The sequence below is a fragment of the Silurus aristotelis genome (genome assembly GCF_946808225.1).
Source record: "Silurus aristotelis genome assembly, chromosome: 13".
Classification (NCBI taxonomy): domain Eukaryota; kingdom Metazoa; phylum Chordata; class Actinopteri; order Siluriformes; family Siluridae; genus Silurus; species Silurus aristotelis.
This window is the reverse complement of record NC_139586.1, coordinates 10185146-10206413: the sequence shown is the minus strand read 5'-3', so window position 1 is coordinate 10206413 and position 21268 is coordinate 10185146. Positions and strand designations below refer to the sequence as shown.

At 39.8% G+C, this 21268-nt stretch overlaps 1 protein-coding gene across 24 annotated transcripts in view; it reads left to right on the top strand.

Moving 5' to 3' along the window:
• adgrl2a (adhesion G protein-coupled receptor L2a) overlaps window positions 1-21268 on the top strand; it is a 119090-nt gene that overhangs the window by 70575 nt on the left and 27247 nt on the right. For 16 of the 24 annotated variants that reach the window (XM_083558380.1, XM_083558365.1, XM_083558364.1 and 13 more), the window contains exons 4-5: window positions 4985-5094; window positions 11372-12172. In XM_083558380.1, the coding sequence (XP_083414506.1) occupies window positions 4985-5094; window positions 11372-12172 (911 nt within the window). Of the gene's footprint in view, window positions 1-4984; window positions 5095-9362; window positions 9381-11371; window positions 12173-21268 lie in introns of all 24 variants that reach the window. The other 8 variants (XM_083558371.1, XM_083558373.1, XM_083558361.1 and 5 more) reach the window with 1 other exon arrangement.

Here is a 21268-nt window from a genome sequence, read left to right as displayed (position 1 = left end):
TTAATGTAAGCATTTACGGAGTGGGGGGGTGAATCGAGGTGATTTAGAATTTGATTCAAATAGGGTCACGATCACAGCGAAGTCAAGGGCCTAAATAGTTTTCACACGTATGTAGACATATACATATATATCAATTAACCAAATGTAGAGTAAATAAACAAAAGAAAAAACACAAATAAAATCAATATTTTGGTATAACTACCCTTTGATTGCAAAACAGCATCAATTCTTTTAGGTATACTTGCACTTTCAAGTATAGATTTAGCAAGAACTTGCCAGGTAGGTTGTTCCAAACATCTTAAAGAACTAACCACAGATGTAATCTGCCTCAAATCCTTTTTAATGTAATCGCAGACAGACTCGATGATGTTGAGATCAGGACTCTGTGGGGCTAAAATTATTACTTCCAGGACTCATTGTTGTTCTATATGCAGAAGATAGTCCTTAATGTTCTTAATAAACTGCTTCAGAAAAAATTTGGGACCAATCAGATGCCTCCCTGATGGTACTGCATTATGGATAAGTATCTGCCTGTATTTCTCAGCACTAAGGACACCATTAATCCTCCAAATCTCCAACTCCATTTGCAGAAATGCAGCCCCAACCTTGCAAGGAACCTCCACCATGCTTCACTGTTGCCTGCAGACACATTATTGTACTTCTGCTACAGCCAAATATTTAATATTTTGACTAACCAGTAAAGAGCACTGTACCCCACTTCCTATGTTTTCATATGTCATGCATAGAGTCTCTTAGCCACTTGCATAGATTCGCTTAGCCTTGTTTCCATGTCGGGGGCTATGGATTTTTAGCCACGTCAAGTCTTCCATGACTTCTGGCCAGAATTCTCCAAACAGTAAATAGGTGTATCTGGATTCCACTGTTTCATTTTTTCCAGTTCTTCACTGCTTGACATGTTGATGGTAACTAAGTGTGCTGTTTTTTTAATAAGCTGCATTAAGTTTTAATGGTTGACCAATGCGTCTATGATTCACAACATTGCCCATTTTTTTTTTTTGTGCTTCTTCAAAATAGCTTGAAGAGCACATCTTTAAACCCCAGCTTGTAAATCTTAATCTGTGAGAGACCTGTGACATGAACTGTCTTTCACAACCTCACCTTAGCAATCAGTTATAAGCTCCCACACAGCTGTTTCTGTTTCAGTTAAGGACTGTGTTTCGACCTACATAAGAAATTGAAAATTATTAGCACCTGCTTGGTGTAATTGGTTAATCATATGACTGACTTTGATGCTAGAAAATCCCTAACTTGGTGCAAGTGTACATAGTGTGCAAATAGTAAGAATTTAAAGCCAGTGCGTGTTTTAGAATTTGGACTTTTATTCTGTTCACTTACGTTTCAATTATAAATATGTATAATATCAAGTTCAACTTGTTTCTATCAGCAACAATGCTAACATTTTCCATTCGTAAACCAGCTTACTCTATTTGTTATAATACTGTTATTACTTAATTATAAGTGTACTCTTCTTATACCACCATTATTTGGCAAAGCTAAAAATGTTTCCTTTAATTAAAATGACATCAATTTTTTTTATATTCATTTGTAGCTACATATAATGTGGAATGATGACGTTTTTTTTTTTCTGTAATATTTCCTTTAGCAGCCCTTTCTCCCCTCCAAAAATCAATAAGACCCCTACACAAAATTGAGAAAAAAGAATGAGCTTTACCACAGGCTTTTACAAAACACTGACACTGGAGACTCCTGTAATAAGAAGTAAGAAGTAAGAAGTAAAATTGTCGACCCCTTATGGTCTTACTTTGTTCAATAGTATTTTTTCCTGAACTGTTACTATAGGAACAGTAATGTATTTGATTGAGCATATTTATATTATATATATTATATATAAAAACCGTTTATTTGAATAGCAGAGCTGCTTTAAAGAAAATTTATCAGAAAATGTAAATATCAGAAAGTTCAGGTTTATTATTTACAGTGTGTATTATATGCTCGACAAATGCGACATACTTTCCTTTTCATCGATGTGCATTATAAAGACATCACATTACAAGAGACATCCTTGTAAAACCTTTCCATTTTTTTTTTCCATTTCACGCAACACACGAGTCATTCCTTCTTGCTTGGACACATAAACTTCAAACGTCCTTCGAACGTGAACAGCTATAATTTAATCTTATATTCCATTATGTAAATGTATAGACAGTGTTAGTAAATGAAATATATCACACACAGCGTTCCACGATTCTCATTAACAGCACCACAAATAAAACGAGCCAACTGGCTCATTAAAGCAGCAGCCAAAGGTGTGCGTTACAACTTCTGGCAGCACAATAATTCATCTTTATGAGCAACAGGCCTCGCTCTCTCATCTGTTATCACACATGCGGTGTGTTAATAAAGTAAAAATCCATATGAGGGACAGTTTTCACACCACGGCTTCTGTCTGTGTACCCGTCCTTGCTTCTCAATATGACCATCGCCGTTCCACAGCTGTGCTCCAGGATCCGCGTAAACAATATTGCACCATCGTATGCGGCAATCCATCTCGTATAATGTCGTCTCCATGTTTGTATTAAAACCTGTGGACTGTGAGGACTTTATTGTTCCAGCTAGATGCTGAGTAAAGGGGAAAAGCACAGAGAGGGAAAAAAAGGCAGCGGGGTGATTCAGACGTTCAGCGCAAAAACAGTGTTTCTCAGCTCATCTGCTCAAGTTTATACTGTCCTACTGCAAATCCTGTAATTTCACCTGCTGGCACTGGTGAGACGAGGAGCAAATTATTGATCTGTAATTACAGTCGATTCATCGTGGTTTGAATCTCACGGCCCCACTTTATCGCGATTTTCTATTTGGCACATAACTATTTTGTTTGGCGAATGGTCCTAAATTATCGTGAAAAATCAAAACTTATAGTGAAATGTTTTTTATAGAGTTTTATCTTGAAATAAGGTCATTTATTCACAAGTAAACGTATGCTTAAAATACTGTACAGTGTATTTACCCGAGACAAAAAACACGTTGTGTTGTTTACGAAAGTGCGGTACGTGGATGCTGAAAATCATAAAAAACGAGTAGCATTACAAGAAACCGCAAGTTTCCACTTATTTATTGGTTGTAGTGTCCTTGACGTCAAAACAAGGGCGGAGTTGAAGGTGTACGTCACCAGATTTAGCCAATGAAAATAAAGAATGTGGTAACGTGTACCCTTAACTCCCCTGTTTTGACGTCATAGGACACTTTAACCAATAAACAAGCAGAGAAACTATGCATAGGCTGTAGACTGTATAGTACTCACTACAAATGTGATATTTCTACGAGTTGACACAAAATTCATCTCGCTATATTCTTGCACATGTTTTCTGTGTGTGTTTAAAGAGTGCGGGAAGATGATTTATGGCTTAAACAACAAAAAAAAAAATTGCGGTTTTAGATTGAAAGTCTAAGTCATGTGATGTACCATTTCACCTAGTTCTGTAAAATTTGAATTACTAGGTTTTTATTGTATTAATATATTAATTATTATAAAGTAATAATAATAATAATAATAATTAAAAAAAAAATTACGCAACACTATTGAATTGCTGACATTTTTTGGTCCATTATCAAATCGATATACACACAACCTCGATATATATTTATATCATATCATATATCATATCATACTGTATATCACATCGCATTAGCCACCTTGAATCTTTTCTATGGACTAGAGTCAGCGAAGGTTATCGCATGCCTGTATCCTGGCAACGTGTGGGCGCATGCTGCCCTCGAAAGCCCGACTCCAACCATTTCCTTGCAAAAACCTCAGAAGAGGTAAAAAAACTGCCTCGTAAAGCCACTGACTTAGTTAGCTAGATATCAACGTGGCTGCTTTCCGCCTTCTCGCAAACCGCTTTGTGTGGAAATGTCCTTTTTTCATTTTTATTTTTTTTTTTACTTCTTTCACAGCATGAGGAGCTTTTAGTCCACGGGCATGTTTTAGATTGTGGAATCAATTTACCTTTTAGCAACTACCCTTTTTATTCTTTCATACAATGTTGTGTAGTGTTAGGGAAGGCACTTCTGTTCTCTCGTGCCAAAAATAACACACACACACACACACACACACACACACACACACACACACACACACACACACACATACACACACTAGGAGAGACGGGGGGGGGAAACTACAGTGCAGAAATTCTACAGCATTAACCGATGTACTGTAGATAGATTTCCAGCGATCAATTGAAATAGTAGGCACTCGCACATAGACAGAGATATTGATTAAGGGCTACAGACGACAGATAAAATGCTAAGCCTCATCATAGCGGTGAACTGCCCAGTGTGGTTGTGTAGGTTTGTGGTAACTGTCTGAGATATCAGTGGGGCTGTAGTAAGAGGAACGCCTAAAGTTTTTTCGTTTTTTTTTTCTTTCTAACCAACCCTCATAAACAAGACAGTCCCACTGAGCGCACAGCATGATTCAGTCTGTATCATTAATATTCTACAGAGGGCGCTACTTTCAAAACGGCAGGCACAATGATTAATCAATCATCATTTCCATTGGGACTAATCCGCTCAGACCCCTAATTATAATGTTTTTGTTTTCCCTTTGTGTGAAAAACCCCTCGTACGAAACCGACCAGAAAATAAGGCAACCTCGTGGACAAATCGGCACGTGACGCACACGACCGAAAACGGTTTTAGACGGTGGTGTCGGTGCCCTCCGCTAACGTTCAGCATTGTTCTTTTCATCCCAAACAAAGCCATTCTTTTCTGAGTCCACTGGCCTTTTACTCGAATGACGCTGTTTGTTTCGTATTGACCCGAGCACAACAAGACCAATTGCATTACTGGCAGTAGAGCACCGGTGCGCTCGAAAGGTGCACACGCTAAAACCCCAAGCTGATTTTTTTTTCCCCTTCGTTTTTTCATTTTTTTTAAAAAAACTCACGTTTTTTTTTTTCTCTCTTTATCTCTCTCTGTCTTTCTCTGTCCCTTCTTCCCTTAGGTGCAATAATCGAACCCAGTGTATTGTCATTACGGGAACGGATGTCTTCCCTGACCCTTGCCCAGGAACTTACAAATACCTTGAGGTCCAGTATGAATGTGTCCCTTATAGTAAGTATGAGCCATCATTTTGTTTATGCAGACAGTAAGCCTTGTGTTTCCTGGCATGTTCCTCATTTATAATTTCTCTAAGGACCGAACGAGCTTAGAAATATGTGTGAAGCGAATGTTAAACATCTCTCCCAAAGGAGCAGTGATTCTTCAGTTAATAAGATCAGTACCTAAGATGCTGTTTTATTTTTTTTTATTTTTTTACTTTTTTAAATAATTTTGGGGAGATATTTGTTTTATTAAATGTTTGCATTGGTTGTTTTACAATACTAGAGAATACGCTTATAGAAATAGGTTTCACGCACTGTGTGGCCAAAAGTATGCGGACACCCAAACCATCAAACTCATTTATGCGTATCGAACGTTGCTTTCCAGCTATAATCCTTCTACTGCGCTTATAATGACCTCCACCAGCCCACAAAGTTTTTGCACTACATTTTTAAGAGCATGACTATGGGCATAGTGTTCCTTCAAGGCCAGAAGAGCATTACTGAGATCTCACACTGATGTTAGCTGAGGAGGTCTGGGATGCAGTTCATCCCAAATGTGTTCAACAAAATTAAGGCCACTCAAGTCTTCATGGAGCTCGTGTTGTGCACAGAAGAACTGTCGAGCTGGAACAATTTTTGGGCCTCTTTGTTCCAGTGAAGGGGAAATTTGTAAAGCTACACGTGTAAAGGATAAAGTATGAAGAAGAAAGAAATTCAATGCACTTGTGTGCTTTAGACCTTATGGCAGCAATTTGGGGAAGAACCAAATACAGGTGTGATGATCGGATGTCCACAAACTCTTGTCCATATAGTGTATGCAGCCGTCAGGTCCTTTTGTCAGTCTTTTTATTTTTATTTTTTTTATTTTTTAGATGTAACATGCTCCTCATTAATCAGATGATCAATTATTTACTCATCTTCATATCTGAAAGCAAAATAATATCACTAGATGGATTCTTAGCATAGGAACATGTTCCTCGTAAAGTTTTTTATTCAGGCAATTTTTTTTTTTTGCAGTTTATAAACTAAAAAAGTTAAATAACTGACAGATTTATGAATCGTAGACACTGTTTATATGATTGTTTTTTGTAGCTATAGAGCTTTTTCTTCCCAAGATTCAACCCTTCATAAAGAGTCCAAGATGACTTTTTTTACTATAAATATCATTTATTTTATGCATCTATTGTCAAGCTACAAGAACTTAATCACAATTACAAGGCCACTGATACAAATCTAAAAACTTTGATAAAATCACCAACCCCGTGGCTGTGCTTCATGCACCCCGCTTTTCTTGCGAACCACCGCTCTAAAGAATATCAGATGACCCACCGAAACTGTGCAGACTGATGATTAAATCAAATCTAATGCTTGTTATAGATTTGCAGGTTACCAAACTCCCAGCAGTGTCTGCTACTCAAGGTGTTAGGCTTGCGTGATATTGATCACTTTTTCCATTTTAAAATATCGCGATAAACTATTTAATCGGCCAGAACCGCTAGCCTAAAAAAAGACCGGACAAGCATTTCCACCAATTTCAGGTTTCAGACGGGGTTGGAGGAGGCCTACAGAGAAGGTCTAATATCATTACCAGCTATGCAGTCGAGGGTTGTGGTGAGCGTAAAGACCAAACGGGGGACTTTTTAGGTGCCCAATAACCCTAAGAGTACATTTTTAATATAATACTCTTAAATAAACAGTTTAATGGCCACATGGTGGACATTTCCCTGGTGATGATGCTGAGCAGGGGAACGGCAGCAAATTACATTCCCTGTAATTCGTTATCATTTGTAACATTTTTTATAAAGTGCTAGATTTGACACTTAATTTTTTCCCCCTTCCTTCCACATCTGGCTGTTTTTCTTTTTTTTACTATTTTGGACAAAATAATTCAGTGAGATTTCCAATAAATACTGTAAAAAAATAAAATAAATATAAATCCTACTGGTAGGTAGGGACATCTACTGAATAATGGTTAAATAATGTTCTCCATATACTCTATGAGAAATCCTATAAGAAGGCTTGTGAGGGTAGGAGTAGTGGGCGGGGCTTTTGGGTGTGTGTCAGGTAATAATCAAATGTTTAAAAAAAAAGACTTGCATGATATCAGGGCAGACTTTTATGACAATTGGATAATTTTATTAAATTTTTTTTGTCAAAAATCAGGCAATTTTTTTGATTGACACCTCACCTATTGCAATGTTAAATTGTGTATATTATTATAATAACAGTAAACATCACTTGATGTGGTGGAATTGTAATATCTTGTAATATCAGCCAGGCATCTGTAATTTGGGCACCATGAAAAGGAACAGACACCGACATAGAACGCAAACAAAGTCAAACGAAACGAGCGTCTCTTTCGAGATTTTCTGCAACATTACCAGTGCAGATTGTTTCGGTCCATTAGGCATTTGGATGGTTTTATTATTATCCAACTCACTTGTCCCATCTACCAGGAGTGTATCTGTGGGAGTTGACAGTCTGTTACACACATCGAGGAGCGCAAAAAACACATCTAAAAAATAAAATCAGTTTGACAGTAAATCCCATTTCTCTGCATTTATATTTTTGTTATTTATTTATCCACTTTTTTTTTTTTTATCAGGACAGCCTTGTCCTCTTCATAGACAGACACAAAAGAATGTAGTGAAAACATCACAGAGTGTGTAATTATGCCCGATATCGACTAGAAGTGTGCTAGTATGAATGATAAATTATATGATGTGTGGATTTGTTTCTCATTTCTGCTTATGTGCCAATTTTCTTTTTTTTATTTTCTGATGAAATCACAGTTTTTTTTTCTCCCTTTTAACACACTTTAATGCGATTTTGTTGTTTTTTTTCTTCTTCCAGATTTCACGCTTTACTCGCCGTCCGCAGCACTGTATTTAACGCCACTACTCTTTTGTTTGAATTTATAGGAAGCTCGAGTTGTCCTGTCTCAGAAATGATGAATGTTTTGCACTTATGCAAAAATACAAAAAAAAGAAATGTTTGACAAAATTGCAACAAAAATGATGCATATGTATATGCAGTGTACACTTTAAAACAAAACAACAACAACAAAAAAAAGATATTTTAGCAAGTACAAATAACTTGAATATAGGGGCAATGATAATAGTAATAATTGATTAGACTACAGTTTTAATTGTTTTAAAACAAATTATTATTAAACTATGAAACATCAAATGTTGTGAATTGTTCCATTCTATTGGAAGATTGTTTAGATCTTCAAAAAGATCTTCGCAAAAAAAAAAAAAGGCAAAGTAAGAAGAAACAAAATAAGTAATTTCTGTATTCAAGATACCCTCACTTGCTAAAATGTCATTCCTAAGCATTGGCGGTCTCTAATAGTTTTGATAATTAGAGGCTTGTTTTTCTGTGTTTGAATGTTTTTCATGTCATTTTCACAAGAACTCAAGTTACAAGGAGCATTTAAAAAAAATACATACACACAAATACATATATGCACTGTATTGACAAAAATATTGGGACCCCTGACTTTTCTAGCCGTTCGAACTTCTGTTATCAAACTTTTACCACAATGTTGGAGGCACATAATTGTATCACTTGAACTAGAAGCCTCAAATCTGTGCACTAAAAAAAACCTTGAACATGAAGATATTGTTAACACGGGTTGGAGTGGAAAATTTCGAGTGGCCTGCTATAGAGCTCTGACCGAACCCTATTGATGATGAATTGGAACGCTGCACCCCAGGCCTCCTCAACCGTACTTCAGTACCTGACTTTACTAACACCATTGTGTCTGAATGAGCACAAATCTCTGAAATATAGTTGAAGACCTTGACAGAAGAATTGAGGTTTTTCTAACAGCAAATGGAGACTGAATGTGGATTTGGGATGTTTAAAAAGCACAGACGAATCTGATGGTCAGGTGTCTTCAAATTTTTGTTTATGCAGACTGTGTAGTGTTGAAACGTACTAGTGTTTTACAAGGCTGCAGTAAAAAAGTATCTAGTGCTATGTATTGCAAATTGCGAATGACAAATGAAGCACAATTGGTTTTTGGTTTTTGAGTTGTAGAAACAAAATCGGAGCATTTTAAAGACAAGAAGAGAAAGAATTCCAACTCATTCCCCCCATTACAATACAGTGCACTAGAATATTGTGGCTTTGTGCCCACACTATTGTATATTTTCTCGAGTTCTTTTGGAAATGGACTTCTGATTGAACAGGGCCACTAATCCGATCCTGTTCACAAACACTGTTGCACTTTTGTTCACTCGATCACTAACGCAGCCTTTTTCTCCAATTTAGGTTGGGTTTGGAATTCATGTGAGTGACTGAATTAACCCTCTCTCTTGCTCAATCTCTCTCTCTCTCTCTCTCTCTCTCTCTCTCTCTCTCTCTCTCTCTTGCTTTCTCTCTCTCTCTCCTTTTGACCAGGTGTACGTCTGTAAATGATGTCCTTTAACTCATGACATGTTTACTGCATGTGTTCATGGACATGATAGTTAATTCATGTTAATCTCTTTTTCCCCCCCTTGCACCTTTTTCATTCTCTCTTCCCACGCTTAAAATAGAAGTGGAGCAAAAAGGTAAATAACTGACATAATCCAAAGTCCCCTGTAGCTCCTTTATTTTTTCTTTCTTTCTTTTTTTTTGTGCCATATGGTTGTAAAACCTTCCTATCCTTACTTTTGCCTTTCTGATCATAGCAGGCTGTAAGAAAAAAATTAATCCTCTTGATTCAGTAAAGGTCAGTAAAACTGCAGCATTGGGAGGAGGACTCATTATAAAGATATGATAAGACACTCGCAACTTAAATGTTAGCTGTGATGTGTTAGCCGAGAGGCTGGAGTCTGTCGGGGTTTCCCCCCTCCTCCACCTCCCTCCTCCCCTTTACCCTTGGGTGCTCTATCTGTCTTTCTGTTTGGCTCGGTCTCTTATTGCCTGGCTTTCCAACCCCCCCAATAGCATGCCATGGTAACAGGTTTTCTCTTAGCCTATTATATTCACAGCCTCAACTGTCGTTCTTTTCCTTCTACCTCTCCGTCTCTCTTTCTTTCTCTCTGCCTTTCTCTGTCTCTTTCTCTCACTATTTGTTCGACTGTCTATCTGTCGGACTCTTTGCCTTTCTCTTTCTGTCTGTTTCTGCCCGTTTATCAGTAGGTCTCGCTTTCTCTTTGTATCTGTCTGTCTGTCAATCTTTTTCGTTGTCCGTCTCAACCTTTTTCTGTCCACGTCGTTCCCTGTCTTTCTCTCTGTTTCCTCTCCATCTCTGTCTTGCGCTCACATGCTCTCTTTCACCATTTGTTTGACTGTCTATCTGTCTGACTCTCTGTAACTCTCTGTCTTACTCTTTCGGTATGTCTCTTCCATGTTCTGTCTATCAGTCAGTCCAGCTTTCTCGTTGTGTCTTTTGTCTGTCTATCTTTCTTTCTGTTTTTTCTATCTCTCTGACACTAGCATTCCTTTTCTGTTTGTTTCTGTCTGTCTGAATGTTTGTCTCTGTCTTTTTTTTCTCTCTTCCAAGATTTGTCCACCTGTGAATTTGTCCATCTGCTGCCCTCTCTCTCTCTCTCTCTCTCTCTCTCTCTCTCTCTCTCTCTCTCTCTCTCTCTCTCTCTCTCTCTCTCTCTCTCTCTGTCTTCCTTTCTCAACTCTGCAACTTGCTGCTGTCTTCACATTTGATTATTGTGTCTCTGTTCAGAAATAAATTCCTCGAACACCTCGAAAAACGTAATGCTGCTTTAAATCTTAATGGTTGTGACATTTGCACCATTTAGTCAGAACGAAAGCCTCTCTTAGGTATAGCATAAAGGCCACATAAATGCCAAATGTCTCAGCGTACACATTTGCAGACATGTTGTATGGTGCAATTTTTTATTTTTTATTTTTTTTTCCAAGTGTCTTTTAGTTACCCTGGTTTATTTACAGGACAGGTTGGTTGATTTCCTTTTCTTTTCTTTGACTTACGGATACTGTATAAAATCCCTTATTCCCCTCCGGTGTACAGTATATCCAGAGCAGCAGGGAACCTTTGGTTACAGACACATAATATTACTTTTATTTTCTGTCTTAGCTTCAATTACTTTCAGATGCAGATTCGTCACACTAAAATAAATTCCCTCTTATTTCATTTAAATGCTGAATAGCTTTAGCTTCTTAGCCACTTCAGTGTGTGTTTTTTTGTCCCTGTCCTCTCAGACCACCCAATTATCAAGCTGATGTAGTGCCAGACTCGCAACCTTCTAGTTGCAATACACCTGGTCTGCGTTTGCTTACGCTTGACTGTTCTCTGTTCTGCTCTTCTCTGCCACTAGTTTTTGTTTGTCCTGGAACTCTGAAAGCTGTCGGAGATCCGTCATTTCTGTATGAGGCGGAGCAGCAAGCCGGGGCCTGGTGCAAAGACCCTCTTCAAGCGGGCGATAAAGTTTATTTCATGCCCTGGACGCCTTACCGCACAGACACACTCATTGAGTACTCGTCGCTTGACGATTTTCAGAACTCCAGGCAAACCTTAACGTACAAACTCCCCCATCGGGTGGACGGCACCGGATTCGTGGTGTACGATGGTGCTGTGTTTTTTAACAAAGAGAGAACGCGCAACATTGTGAAGTTTGACTTGCGCACACGCATCAAGAGCGGCGAGGCCATCATCAACAACGCCAACTACCACGACACATCGCCGTACAAGTGGGGCGGCAAGACGGACATAGACCTGGCCGTAGACGAGAACGGCCTGTGGGTGATATACGCCACTGAGCAGAACAATGGCATGATGGTGCTGAGCCAGCTGAACCCGTACACTCTGCGGTTCGAGGCGACGTGGGAAACGACCTACGACAAGCGATCGGCCTCGAACGCCTTCATGATCTGCGGCGTGCTGTACGTGGTCAGGTCCACATATGAGGACAATGAGAGCGAAGTGAGCAAAGGCGTCGTCGACTACATGTACAATACCAAGCAGGGCCGCGGTGAGTACGTGGACATTCACTTCCCCAATCAGTACCAGTACATCGCCGCCGTGGAGTACAACCCCAGGGACAACCAGCTCTACGTATGGAATAACTTTTATGTCCTGCGCTACAACTTGGCCTTTGGACCACCCGATCCAGCACACGGTAAGTCAGATCAGATTTTGATTTCAATCCACAAATATGGTGGCATGCTCATGCCTCATGGCTGCAGGATTCCTGGGTAGATCCTGAGCCCAACTTATTTTTTCACATGTTCATGTGGATTTCCCTGGTTTCTTCCTAAAACATCCTAGTAGTTTGATTTGCTACTCTAAATGACCTTTAGGTGTTAATATCGACCTGCTTTATACTTGTTTAATGGGTGTTTTCCATCCTGGATCACTCCTGAGATTTTCCTGGAAGCTGGCCAGGATAAAGTGACTACCGAATGAAATATCTTACCTCCGGTATTATATAGAACACACACAGCAATACACGTGACAACACAAACAGTGCAGAACATGATCAGTGTACCAAAAACACAGGTAAGCACTTCCTTTTAACGATGGTGTACAAGCACATACGCCAATCAGCCGAGCGCGTTCGCGTTTCTCTAGTATTCCCCGGCCTGCTCGTCGAACGGCACGGGTGAGTGATTTTTAATTTTAGACCTAATCGGTGTGTTGATGTGTTTCGGAAGTGGTACAGGGAGAAGTGCAGCTTTAACAGTAAACAACATCACGGGCCCGGTTAGCAAACGATAAGACGTTTGCGTCGGGGGAATTTCTTCAGATGATCCCTCTTTCCCTATGCTTGGGCTCGAGGGACCAATGTAACCGCGTCTTTTCCCTCCGAGAGAATAGAGATCTCTCGTTGCCGAAACCATTGGTAGACATACCTGTCTGAACAGGTACACAAGCACCCTCAGAGCAACAATAGATCTTTCCCGAAGGCACGAAGCCCCAGTCGACTATCAGCTATCAACAAACAGTTTGCACTTTGCTGAGGTGATAAGAAAGAAAGCGCTCAGTCTCAGAGGGTCACGTCCTGCCAGTGAGGTGTGTTCTTAATTTATCAGACTACAGTGTGTAGTACAACAGACTTTTTTACGGTGAACACGTAACGGTCCTAATCACCATAATCCGATTCACCCTCTATTCCAGGGCTCCAATAGATTTATTCAAAACCTGCAGGTCCAACAAATTACTTACCCAGATTACTCAGACCCACAGGTTTGTTTTTTTAAGCATTTTTAGTGTCCTAAGTGCTGACAGACGGGAGTCTTTTTACTTAGGAAAACAGTGTGCCGTGCAGCTGGAGTTTACTGTAACTAAATCGCATATGCAGCTGGGTTTCGTTCCCCATGGACGGCGATCAGTATGCACGTTAGGTTGCATTTGAATAATGAAGGGAAGGATGACTACTTTCTCTCTGTAGCTGCCCCCACCCACCCACCCCACCCCTTCTTCACCCGTGAGCAAATTGTTTCAAGTTGCGTCTTTGCCAGCGTGAGACATGCCGAGATATAATTGCTGCATTGCGTTGGAATGAAGAAAGTTTGATATTTATAGATAGGCTTGTTTTTTTTTTTTTTTTTTCTTGCATTTGAGTACCGACTGAAGTGGTGCCACTCTGCTATTATTAGAAAGACTCGAAGTAATAATTGTAAAGAGAGAAACATCGTCTGGCGTCTATATCTTTTTAAATGAATGAACGATTAGCAAAAAAGAGAAAATGAATCATGCGTTCAAGGAGGGAGAAATGTGCAGACTTAAGCACTCTTGGCATATTTGATGCTTTTGCGTTAAGTATAAATTGATACGCTGAGATTGTTTGAAGATCAGCACTGGTGCAGATTCAGTGTCCGGCCTGTAAGTTTTTAGTTCATCGTTGCCCGGTGGACAAGTCAGTTCGGCTCGAATAAATACGCTTTTTAGCAAAGTAAAGAGTGTTATTGTAGCTATGTACACACTTTGTGTGCTTCACATTGACCGCACATCTCTTTGCATAACAGCCTACTCGAGCCAGAACCTAAAACCTGCTGCACTTCACACACCTGCTTTCGGTAGAGTGGTATTTTTTAGGAAGTTGAGGCGCAGAAAAATGGCATATTAACAAGTGAAAATATATCTCATATAGTGAATATTATCTTGCATTTCCTTTTATAAAATTAGAGGAAACATGTTATAAGATTATTGCATTCTTTTCCAGACACATTCTACTAACTAAGCTTGACATAATCTTGTTCTATCAGTGGGTCTTTTCACAGTTCATACTTTGGCTGCTAATTTATGGAAAGGAATAGTATCTAAAAAAATTTAAAACATAGAAATCGAAAAATTGTAATTGGAAATGATAAGTACATTTGATAATACGCTGTATGGACAAAAAGTATTGGGACAATTTGACATTTCCTGCCGTGTGTGGTTCTTCCCTGAACTGTTGGAAGCACAAAATTTGGATGCCTTTGGATGCAGTTAGATGCATTAGATTTCCCTTTCACATGAACCAGAACGCCCTTGTGCACAAAGCCAGCTCCATGAAAATATGGTTATCATGGTTTGGAGTGCAAGATCAGTGCTTCGGTGCTCTGACTTCAACCCTAATGAACACTTTTGGGATTAATTGGAATGCTGACTGCACCCCAGGCCTCCTCACCTCACCTACATCAGCGCCTGACTTTACTAATGTTCTTGTATCTAAATGAACACAAATCTCCACAAGCACATTTTAAAATCTAGTGGAACATCTTACCAGAAGAGTGGAGGTTATTATAACAGCAAATAGGGGCTAAATGCGGAATGGGTTGTTCAAAAAGCACATACGAATCTTATGGTCAGGTGTCCACAAACTTTAATTCATTTCTTGTTGAAATTAATAAAATACAGAGCCAGACTTATAGAAATGATTTATGTTACATAAGATTTGATGATCTCATTGCTGAAACATTATCAAATGAAACATTTTAGGATTCTCAACTATTTTGAAATGCCAGTGTTCTTTTTTTTTTTTTTTTTTGTCCCTAAATCATTAAGGTGGAAGTAATTCTTGAGTAAAGTAAATGCTTAGAAAGAAACAGACAAGGGTTTATTTTTGTTGCTTGGTTCTGCTGGCTCACACTGGGTTTTGAAGCATGTGGGTGGCTAAATCTCTTCAGCCCTGATCGTTCACCTCAGCGTGACCAGCAGTAAACAGCTCTTCCTCTCTCACTCCAACATGCCAGGAGACAAATACAGCAGAGAAGATTTCTGTCTGCGATGCACATGGCAGTGATTTAAATCAGCACACAATACAGTTCTATCATCACTGTCTGATAAAACTAGGATTGTGTATATGTGCATAGACAGTAATGCTTTTTCTTTTTTCTTTTTTTTTCTTTTTTTGAGCCAGGATCGAAAATAGAAGTGAAATATGGCATTCATTTTACTATCAGTGCTGTTGAAGTAAGAAATTGTCTATTATATGGTACATTTGTGCACAAGCAATTTTCAAACTATTTGACTCAAGCCTGTCGAGAGTTTTATAGGCTTTCTAATGAGCGCTTATTTATCGCAGCCGCTGCAATGAGCCCATAAACCTCGATAATCACCTAATTGAGACGATAGCCATAGTTTCTGTTCAAGTGTTTTCACCTGATATACTGCTGCACACTATTGGTGGTTGCACCTCAAGCATAAGAAAGAGGAATCGATCATAAAAAAAAAAAAAAAAAACATCGCTTCACTCTGGGTAAATGTCTGGATAAGACGTGGGGAAAAAAAAACCCCAAAAAAACTGTTTATTGTTAGATCGGTGGCTACATCGTGTCATGTGATTTATGGGGTAGTTAAATCATTAACTGTTCTCCCAGAGCTTAAATGGCCTCGGAATGTATGATCAAACTTTTAGTTTGATATATTACCCTTTGCTAATTGATGTGCTGGAGTCGAGCTGCAATTTCATGGACGGCTGGGTTTCTGGAGTACACGCCTCGAATCGATGTTTCAACTTAATATTATTATGATATGAGTCCAGCAGCGTCATTGTCTGTGTTAAACTACATTTGGTTGGCGTCCGACTCGGCGCTCTCAAATATTTATTTATTGTTTCTTACAGATAAGGACCTTAGGCTAATCAAAAATGTTTTAATACATGTATTAACAATGATGGATATTGAATTCATTTCTCTTTTGTGCATGTTTTTAACTGTCACTGACTTCTACAGGAGACGTACTTGACTTGAGTTATAATAAAAGCTTGGTCACTTGCATGACTAAGTACATGTACAACACACATACACACTTTCTGTTCGACTTTGGAAGAGTTACCTTTTTTTTTTCTTTAAAAAGAGGTAAGTCTTTTACCCATCAACCAACTCTCTCTTGAAGTACACAACTATCATGTGCTTCCTCTGAGACATATGTAGGCAGCCAACTGCATCTTTTCAAACTGCTGCCCATGCTGTGTCACAGGGTAGAGTAATTCATTTGGCGGGAAGAGCTATCCGCCCTCTTCAGCGTACGTGTGCGATTAGTTAGTGTCGCCCTGATTGACATTTTGCCATCCTTTGCACTCTGAAGGCCTTTTTGCTCCCTATAGACTCTCCGGAAACGGACGTCCAGGCATCTGTGATTGCTTACACTTGCATAACATGGAACTCAAAGCCTTGTAATTGCACATTCAGCATATTGATAAAGAGCGGGTTATCTCTCGCATGGCCTGGATTGTTTTTGCTTTACAAATGTAGGACGAGTGAAATACAGCCTGAGGATTTGGGAGAATCTACTGACACTTAACAGCCTGAGTGATCGAGGAAGGAATTGAGTGAGTGAATGAATGAGTGAGTGAGGGTGTGCCACGTGTAAAGCCTATTTAGAGGAATCACAGTGCCCTTGGCATGTGAGACACACACACACACACACACACACACGCGGCTTAGTCAACTTTATATTTTACACGCTACAAAGAGGCGACAACGACTATGACACTTTCTAAGATCTGATTAGTGACATTTACGGCATAACAAAAAATTTCTTCCGAAGATTAAAGTGTGTTCATGAAAAGCGGGACAGAGCTCTGAGGATCTGAGTAACTCTGTTACAGTAAGGGCGGAGCAAATTTGAACGCTGTAAAAAAATTTTACACAAAAAGCACAAAACGAAACTAATTAGATTTGTTGCACAGTAATTTTGTGTATCACGATTTTTTTTTTTTTTTGCGTAGTGTCTTCGAAATTGCTTGTTTATTATAGTTCTAGGAGCACTATTAAACAGCTACGAACTAAGCTCCTTTAATTATTGCTGAAGGATTATACAAATCCTGCTGTGATTTTTAAGTAGTTTTTCAGAGGATGAACTTTAATTTTTGACACCCCTATCCACCCCCTCCTTTTTTTTTCCCAAACGCCTGTAATTGTTTGAGCTGTGTTTTTTTTGTGTGTGTTTTTTTTTTAGTTTCTCTTTCCTGTTGCACTCTCCATTAGTGGCTGATTACCACCTGGGAGCAATGTTTCAGTCGTGATGAAGATCATTGTTTAACACTCCTAGTCCTGGTGCAGAAGAGGCACTAATCAGAGCAGGCATCCTCGGCTTCGGCTCGGAGCTTAATAATCTACTCGGCGGCGCGCTGAAGGACCCCCGTGCCACTCCCGTAGATTCGTACATCTTCTTCGCAAATTAGTCCAGGCATTGATCTCGCTGAATCTCCCTCAGCCAATCGGCCGATCGCTGCAGTTACTCAACAAGAAGAGGCGCAGCGAACAGGCCACGCATTACTCATGCGAGCAGGCGAGTTCTGCACGTCTGAGTGTGGCCATTAAGCATAATATACAATGTACACTGGCTGTCACTTTTCATTTTTCAACACTCCATCTGTGCAAACGGACAGCACGAGCTCTAGCAAAAGACTCATCCCACTCCCTTTTCTACGCCGACAGCACATGACAGCATCCCCCTTTACACGTCACAAATTATTGTCTTTATATTTCCAATGAATCTCTTATACCCAGCGGTGATTCCCGAACTTATTATAAGAAGTTTAGGGGGTTTAAGGGGTACCGAGCGAGCGTCTGTTATCCCTGCAGCTTATGAATATACCTGTTAGAACCCTTTGCTTTCTTGCCTTAATATTTCTTTCCTGTCCTCTTCCTTGACAGCTAATTGAAGGCTCCCTTTGGGCTTGCTGTTCGACAGACATATTAATTTCAGGTTTGCCGGGCTGTTGAGCTTAAGAAAAATGGTCCTTGTTGTAGCAGAGGGCGAATTAATATCAGAGAATGCCTGGGTGCAGTGCGAATAGTGGTCGAGTGAACAATCGCTGCCATATCACACAACATCCAGTCCTGAAAGTGGCGTGCCAACAATCTTATACCGCAAATGTGGTCACGATCTAATCATCAGCGTTTTTCTTAATGGTGTTGGAAAGGCATGGCAAATTAGGCCATCCGTGTTTCCGTCACTGAGCGAGCCGCGATGTACCTCCTGTCCTCGGCTCAAGTGGAATCTAGTTAAGAGCAGTACCGTACCTAACCGAATTTGTCTACCCTCCTTACCTAGGTAGCATGCGAGCCGAGCTAAAAATAGCGCAGACTATTGATTGATCAAACAGTCACTCAGACATCCTGAATAATGTCTCAGGCTCGAATTGCACAAAAACCCCTCTAGCAGGAGGATATCGTAGTGTCTGCGCAATTCTCTGACCATTTAAGAAGCCAAGCATTTAAACAATGTAAGCACATTTCAAAAGCAATTTAAGGCTCCAGATTCATTTTCAATTCGGTGCACACAGTGCAATTCTGGTGCTTTAACGCCATGCACCTTGATCATTCCTTTGATTCAAGCAACGCCTGCTTGCATTTTTTATTTTTTTTTACCATCTTCTGGTAAGCTTCACACCCCCACCCCCTGTTTTTTTTTTTTTTTTTGGTTTAAACTAAAGATTCAAATCCTGACGCGGCTCTGTTCAGGTGCGTGGGCAGCCACTGAGCGAGTTTGCTTTTCTTCGTTTTCACTTAACGCAGCAGAGACACGCGGCGTGCATTTTTTAAATGAAACGAGATATGCATGGTTTTCATTTCGAAAAACCGTTTCGCCGAATTGCGAGTGTTGCGCTACAGGCGCCTGACACAACCCGAAACAACCCTTCAGAGAAACTCCTACAACTGTGATGAGTAGAGTTATGTGATGGAAATAAAAACAATTGAACGACCTCCCACCCACACCCGCATACACACACACAATCTTACAATCCTGGATTTGGGCAATTTGTGTGGATGAACAATAGCCTAGTGGGCTATTTTATTTCTGAAATCCCGAATCTATTCAGGCGTAATAGGTAGGTGGTCCGACAAGGTATGTACGAGGTGAAAAAGCCTCGCGTTGCCATGGCCGTATGAAGAATGGAGTGTTTCCCAATAGACTAATTTTATTAACACTTAGGACCAATTTTAGTCTGATTGAAATCCCTTGTTAAAAATGAATTAAACAGACTGCTGTCAAGGGAAGGGTAACCATGCTCCAGATTCACAAACTGTCCATTACGAGAAAGAGAGAGAGAGAGAGAGAGAGAGAGAGAGAGAGAGAGAGAAAGGGGCGTTTGCATAAATTAATCTAGGAAGACAAAAACATGCCTCTCAGATATTCCCCATCTCCAGAACGATTTTGACCACCGGCTAAGCCATCAGAAAACAAAGGGTGCATACGTGAAAACTACTTTGCTGTTGCAAATGATAGCGCAAGTGAAAATTGCTGGAAGTTATTACGCAATTCCAAGGTAGTTTTCTGTGTCTGCAAACAGCATTACAGAACTCTAGACTTTAAACAGGATGGAGGTGAATATAAAGCACTGTCATTTCCGCGTCGCTCACTCCGCATGCCAAATTAGCCGTGACGCACACACGTGAGGTAGAAAGGTTGTTATTTCCCTTCCACGACGGCCTCGATTGTTAGCCGACAGAGCCGCCTCGAACCGGCAGTGCCACTACGAAGAAATCCACCAGCTATATGTGCTCGATTTATAATCATATAGTTATTTTCTTCTAGAGTGGCAGAGACATGACAAGGTGACATTGACCCTACTGTATTTTTCTTTTTCCTTCAACTCAAGGCGAGTTCAGGTATTAGTGTGGGATTGTCTTGTTGCTCTAAACAAGCGTGGACTTTAAATCTACACAGGTGATGGCATGAGTCACGGAAACTGTTAATGCAGTTAATGTTTGTGTGAGAGATGAAAATAATGTTGTTGTTTTTTTTACTTTTTTGTCAGCCGTCAGTTCAGCTTTCCGTTTTCTCCTTTCCAAAATGTTAGCATTTTAGCATTTTATATTATCCACTAAACCTTGCGAATGAAAGAACTGTGATTAAAGACAGGATTCGGACACGAAGTAGACACTCATTGGACACAAGAATAAGAGCGAAGGTTCCAGTACGTAGACGAGATGGGTAATGTTTTCTCCATGTTTCTAATACTTTCTGTTTTGTATGTTTAGCGCGGTAGGTCGCTCCCTAATTGCCTGATATCAAGTTGAGTTAGTGTCTTACGGACATTTACACAGCGTTAAATAAACATCAGCGGGGATCAGAGGAGGTTGCGCTGTTTTTCCAAGTAGGCTGAATTCGAGCTAAGATTCTTTTTCCCACCAAAAAAATTGTTGCCAAGTTTTTACAGTGGGTGTGGGTATCACTTACAACCATTAATGTGGACGTAAGTATTAACCGACGACTCAAAAACAGGGGGTAGAATAATTTACTTACCCCGAGTGGAAAGTATGTGTTTCATTCGTAATTTGAGTTAAAACAACGGGCTATCGAATCTGAAGGGTATGTCTGCAATATGGACAAAAGTATTGGGACGCCTGACATTTCCAGCCATATGCGGTTCTTCCCAAACTGTTAGAACAAAGCACACAATTGTGTAAGATGTCTTAAGTGAAATGAAATTTTCCCTTCACTTCAGTCAGGAGACCCAGACCTGTTCCAGCATGACAATGCCCCTGTCTACAAAGGGTTGGAGTGGAAGATCTAAGACGTGCCCTTCTTTTAAAGAACCGAGCTCAACCCTATTGAACACCTTTGGGATGAATTGGAATGACTGACTGCACCTCAGGCATCCTCACCTCACCTACATCAGTACCTGACTTTATAAACACCTTTGTGGCTGAACGAGCACAAATCTTCACAAGGACACACAAAATTTAGTCTTCCCTGAAGAGTGGAGGTTAGAATGGGATGTTCCAAAAGCAAAGATTAGGTCTCCACAAACTTTTGTCTTTATAGTCTATGTTTA